Genomic DNA, 6,275 nt, shown 5'->3' on the forward strand with positions numbered 1-6,275 from the left:
GTCTTGCTATCCACAACATGTTCTCCAAATTTTAGGAGGACACTGGCACTGTCATTACAAAGTTTCAACCCCTTGTTGTAATCAGAATTAGGGGATCTTGACTTGTCTAAACCTTTCTCCTTCCTGTTACGTGGCAGAACCCTGTCCGGTGGGAGAGGTTACTTGGTGTTATCCCATTGGGAGTTCACCCTCTTTATTCTGTGGGTTGGTTTTGAGTTGCACAGCTGGTCCAAATCCTTGTTTTCAAATCCTTTGTTTGACTGGGCTGTGTCAACTGCTGGCTAAGTGCCCATGAAGTGTAACCTCTGTTGTAATGTAGGAAATGTGACAGCCAATGTGAACACAAGAAGATCCTGCAGCCAACAATGTGATGACTAATATTTGTTTATTAATATTGGTTAAGGGATAAATATTGACCATGACACCAAGGAGAACTGCCCTTCTCCTCTGACTAGTGTTATGGAAACCTTTACGTCCACCTTGAGAGACAGGTTGGGTTTTATCTTACCTGAAAGACATTATCTCTGATAGTGAAGCGTTCCCTCAGTACTGCACTAAAGTGTCAGCCTTGATTTTGTGTTCATCTCTGCAGTGCAACTTGAACCCATGACTTTCTGACTCAGAGAAATAAACATTAATTTGTCTATTTTTGGATATCAGTTGCTTCTGCAATCCCTTAAATCTCTGGGATTTTGAGATTCTCTCAGTATCAAAGACAGCCTCACAGAAGCTGACTTGAATTTACCCTTCGCTACACACGCATGATGTGCAACCACTCCCAAACTGTCTTCATGGAGTCCCGTTTACCCAAGCAAGAATCTTCTGCTTGCATGCATTCAAGGAAAAGAGAAGTCTTTGCAGATTGGAGCCAATTGGTTAAGCATTATTGGGAATGGGGGTCAAATCTGAATGCCCCCCCACCCCAACCCCAGGGAGTGGGATGATCCTTTGAGTTGTGTAATTGTGCAGCAGTGGATGGTTTAGATGTAGAGATAAACAGTTTGAATGGTGTTTGGATTCACTGGTCCTGGTATGCGGTGGAGCCCACAACTCAATTGTCATGGAGTCACCAGAATCCAGGACAGCTGATTGAGGTTGAAAATTACTCAGAATCTGCCCTGCCCCCTTGCCCTGCACACCCCCCTCCACTCCCACTGCCCCACCCCAGCTCTTCAAGGTGGCGCTTCTAGAGACTGCTGTAGTGCATGTACAGAGACTGGAATCTGCCCCTTAGCATGTAGGCATAGCAAGCGATGGCCACTGGCTTATGGGGTCTCAATGTTACATTTTCATGTTACCTGGGATTCCAAGGTTCGCTCTTTTTAACCAATGTTTATGTTTTATGCATCAGGCTCCTCACTCTGCTCTCCTGTAAAACCTATGAACCAGTGGTCTTGATTATAACGTGAAGGGGGCTGCTGTTCCTGTGGGGCATGTGCTGTACTAGCTTGGTATTCTTTAGCTTTCAGTTACATGTTTAGCTAGTGCTGTGTTTTGCCTTGATGGCTGTTTTATCCACACTTTTGTCTTTCTTTCTCTTCTTCACTCATGCATTCACATGTCAGGTACACTTTTGTGCCATGTAAGTAAACCCAAATATTGATTTATAGTTAGCAATGTTTGCCAGTTAAAACACACCCTCATGCATCTCCTGCAATGTGCTTGCCAAGCAGGCACAAAATACTATCGAACAATCTCTCTGTCCAGTGGTTCAGTGGATAGCATTCTTACAATTCGAACTCCCGGCTTGGGACTTGACCCTCCAGGAGTGCACACCTGGAATTTGGGGTACAGTTCCCAGGCGGAACCCAATGCATGTGACACGAGTACCATGGATGAGTCCCTGTAGAATTGTGTTAAGCGTGTGGAGCAGGAAGACCCTGGGCTTAGTCCTCAGTCTGTGCCAAGTTAGCCAGCAAGTAAATTATGACTCCGGGTGTGTGTGCATCACAGAGCTTGGAAGTTGGGAGCCTTTCCAGCATTGTACTAGTGCCAACAGCTGGGAGGAAGAGGGAAAGAGCTTGCATTCATACAACACCTTCAACATGCTCCGATCGTCCCAAATTGCTTCACAGCCAGTGAAGTATTCTCTAAGTGCAGTCACTTTTTTAATTGTTTCATGGGATGCAGGCGTCGCTGGCAAAGCCAGTATTTGCTGCCCATCCCTAATTACACTTGAACTGAGTATCTTGTTAGGCCGTTGCAGAGGGCAGTTAAGAGTCAACCACGTTGCTGTAGGTCTGGAGTCACATGTAGGCCAGACCAGGTAAGGATGGCAGATTCCCTTCCCTAAAGGACATTAGTGAACCAGATGGGCTTTTACAACAATCAATTACTATTACCACTATTACTGAGAGTAGCTTTCAATGAATTAAATATAATTTCTACCAGCTGCTGTGGTGGGACTTGAACCCATGTACCCAGATTATTAACCTGGGCTTCTGGATTACTAGTCCAGTGACATTATCGCCACCGTCTCCCCATTTTATGTAGGCAGACACACTAGCCAATTTGCATACAGCAAGATCCCACAGTCAGCAATAAGATGTATGACCAGCTTTTTGGCCCAATATTTAGCAGTTGATGGGAGACTGAGATAATTGTGCATGGACTCTGGACGAGGGGAGTTTGATGGATGATTGACTTTTCCTCATGCTCCAGACTGTGGTGGTAGTGTGCTGATCTTTCCAAGCATCTTATCGTGTTTTTATATATACATTTTTTTTCTTTTTCAGTTACGAGAAGCGGCTTTACTGAAGAGGGAGGCGTTGCCCACCAGGCCATGGCTCCCAATGTCCCCTCCCCACTGGCCGTCAAATCGCACAGGCGCCACTGACCACCTCCCTCTGCCCCTCACGCAGAGATAGCAACCCCGCTCTGTGACTCCTGGCTTGTGATGCACAATTCCTTTTTTTTGTTCTTGGACTTTTGTAACTTGGAGCTGTGAAGAATGTAGCAAGAGAGAAAGAGCAACATCTCCACCACCGCACCCAGAGAGAGCGCGCGAGTTGTCGATGTGATCGCCTGCTGTTTCCTCGCTATCTATCCATGACCAGGAAATGAGCCTGGTATAAAGCTATTTACAGCAAGATTTCACTGATAGTTTCACTGAACAGACTTGAGCCGCAACTTTCTTTTTTGTCACCAGAAGTATTCGTATTTTTGTTTAAAAATAATATATATGTGTATGGAGGGGAGTGGTGGAGAAATGAGATTCTTTTTCAGTCCCAAAAAGCAGTGTCACCAAAAGGGGAAGGGAGGGAGATTCAGGTTTACAATGTTGCATCCTCCCTGCTACATACACAACGGTTGATGCATTGCTTAATGGATGGGGATGATTTTTTTGTCATTTTAACTAGCTCTCTGCTGCACAGCAGAAAGTGAGGGAGTTGTTCAGTTCAGTGGGGTCTTGAAAGGGCTGGGAGGCTGCTGTTTACTCTTTTCAAATTCCCAGAGGCATGCTGGACTTCCAACATCTCATCCAGTTGAGTGGTTGAAGTCTCACCTCCCTGTGTCGAGAGTTGGAGGCACTCCTTTGGAACTGCTCTCATCATCAAGCAAAGGGTTTGGGAGGTGAGACGGTGGCGATATAGTCACCGGACTAGTAATCCAGTACCTCATGCATCATTTCCCAGTTCTGTTTGTTTGAGCTGTAGGAAAATCCTCCAAACTAAAATAATTCTGAATGAAGTTCACTTTCCCTTTCCCATTTCAATACATTCAAACTACTCCCCTACCCCATCCCTTTGCTCCACCCATCAATCTCTAGCCAGTTAACGTGCCCTCAAGTGGAAGTTGAGATCCCTTTGGGATGTTAACCACAAGTGTAGGCTCAGCAGAATCGGATGTGGATTAGAAATACTTCACTTCTGCCACTTGTTGTTGGATGAAACTTGATGAGAAATCTGACACAATTCAATGCCTGTAAAGACCTAAAACAGAACGAAATGAAATAAATGCAGTTTGGTTTTGAAAAGATTTTTTTGTTTGTTAGTAGCCCTTCAGGAAATCCAGATGAACGTGAGTGGCGAGAATCATTTTCATACGGTTGTTTAGGGTCAGACTGTGTTCTACCAATTATAATCCACAGCACAAAACTGTTAATTCAGCTCTAAAAACAGGAACTGCAAACTCTGGAAATCTGAAATTAGAAGCAGGAAATGCAGAGACATTGAAGAGTTTCACACCAAAAACTTAATGTTTTGACTTTCCACATGCTGACAGTCCTAATTACAATTCAGCCTGATTTACCAGTCTCTCTGAGGCTACAGGCAGCTTGTCAGGAAAAATATTGCAGTCGGGAAACTCTTGGGGTTGTGGCGCTATAATGGGACAATACAGAAGGAGCTCCATTCTGTATTTAACCGTGCTGTAACTGCTCTGGGATTGTTTCCCAATGATTTCAAAGGGACATTGGATCGACATTTGTAGGAAATAAACTTGTAGGGATAAGAGTATAGAGCGGGGAATGGGACTGACTGGATTGCTCCGTGGAGAGCCGACAGAGACACGATGGGCCAAATGGTGTCTCTCTCTGCCGTGAATAATTCTATGACAAGGGAGTCAAGGGTTATGGGGGGAGCACACATCAAAGGGCTGAATAGCCTACTCCTGCCCCTAAATCCTATGCTCTCCCCACAAACGGCAATATGATAATGAGCATGCATCAGGTCATAAATGGGCAAGGAAATCTCCTGTTGATTACCACACCCCCGTCCCCCAGCTGACGAATCAGTACTCCATGTTGAACACCACTTGGAGGAGGCACTGAGGGTGGCAAGGGTGCAGAATGAGTTTTGGGTGGGGTGCTTTAATGTCCACCAAGAGTGGCTCAGCAGCACCACTACGACCGAGCTGACCAAGTCCTATAGGACATAGCTGCTAGACTGGGTCTGCAGCAGGCGGTGAGGGAACCAACAAGAGGGAAAAACATATTTGCCCTCATCTTCTCCAACCTGCCTGCCACAGATGCATCTGTCCATGACAGTATTGGTAGGAGTGACCACTGCACAGTCCTTGTGGAGAAGAAGTCTGTCTTCATATTGAGGATACTCTCCATCGTATTCTGTGGCACTACCACCCATGCTAAATGGGATAGATTTTAAATAGATCTAGCAACTCAGCATAAGCAGTAGGTGATAGAGCTAAGCGATTCCACAACCAATGAATCAGATCTAAGCTCTGACGTCCTGCCACATCCAGTCGTGAATGGTGATGGAAAATTAAACAGCTCACTGGAAGAGGAGGCTCCATAAATATCACCATCCTAAATGATGGAGGAGCCCAATCCATTATTGAATGAGATAAGGCTGAAGTACTCGTAACAATGTTCAGCCAGAAGTGCCGAGTAGCTGATCCATCTCGGCCTCCTCCAGATGTCCGCAACATCGCAGGTGCCAGTCTTCAGCCAATTCAATTCACTCCACATGATGTTTAAGAAATGGCTGAAGGCACTGGATACTGCAAAGGCTATGGGCCCTGACAATATTCCGGCAATAGTACTGAAGACTTGTGCTCCAGAACTTCATGTGCCCTTAGCCAAGCTGTTCCAATACAGCTACAACACCGGCACCTACCCGGCTATGTGGAAAATTGCCCAGGTATGCCTTGTACACAAAGCAGGACAAATCCAACCTGGCCAATTACTAACCCATCAGCCTACTCCATCATCAGTAAAGTAATGGAAGTCATCAACAGTGCTATCAAGCAGCACTTGCTCAGCAATAACCTGCTCACTGACGCTCAGTTTGTTTACGAGTAAATATAGCATGGGATAATGGGTGGATGGGGAAAGGTTTGTGTTTGAGTATTGAAAACAATCCAACAGCTTTGCCAAGGATATTTCTGGTGACTGGAGAAAGATCACCAAGAGAACTGTAGCTGCCTGGTAAGTCTTCAGAAGAAAAACTTCCTATAGCTGAGGAGAGACAAAGTAACCAATGTAACCAATTCTGGGACTCTGAGAAAGAGCTTCCCATTTACAAATAGTCTATTGTTATGATCCCAGCTGATGCTGCTACTAGACAAGCTAGGTGTCAGAATGGAACCCGGCTTGGTAGATCCTAAATTTTTTGTTTAGACGTGGAGAATGGCTGCTGAACAGTCACAGGAGTCAGCTGATGAACTTTTAACAAAAGAATAAAACATTAAACAAAAGATGAATTATATTACAATACTCCACCCATAACTATACCTTTACCGATATATACAAATTTGTAAGGCTAACACAAGTTACAAAAGCTATTTTATACTCTAATGTTCACAGTAAGCACACA

The 6,275-nt window shown here is 44.9% G+C and overlaps 1 protein-coding gene across 1 annotated transcript in view; it reads left to right on the forward strand.

Moving 5' to 3' along the window:
- LOC144687276 (inosine-5'-monophosphate dehydrogenase 1) overlaps window positions 1-3,976 on the forward strand; it is a 43,681-nt gene extending 39,705 nt beyond the window's left edge. The window contains exon 14 of the mRNA XM_078553135.1: window positions 2,736-3,976. Coding sequence (XP_078409261.1) covers window positions 2,736-2,757 — 22 coding nt within the window. The 3' untranslated portion in view covers window positions 2,758-3,976. The remainder of the gene's footprint in view (window positions 1-2,735) is intronic.
- Window positions 3,977-6,275: the final 2,299 nt, after the last annotated feature.

This window comes from Cetorhinus maximus, chromosome 12 (assembly GCF_964194155.1).
Source record: "Cetorhinus maximus chromosome 12, sCetMax3.hap1.1, whole genome shotgun sequence".
In the NCBI taxonomy this organism is placed as follows: Eukaryota; Metazoa; Chordata; class Chondrichthyes; order Lamniformes; family Cetorhinidae; genus Cetorhinus; species Cetorhinus maximus.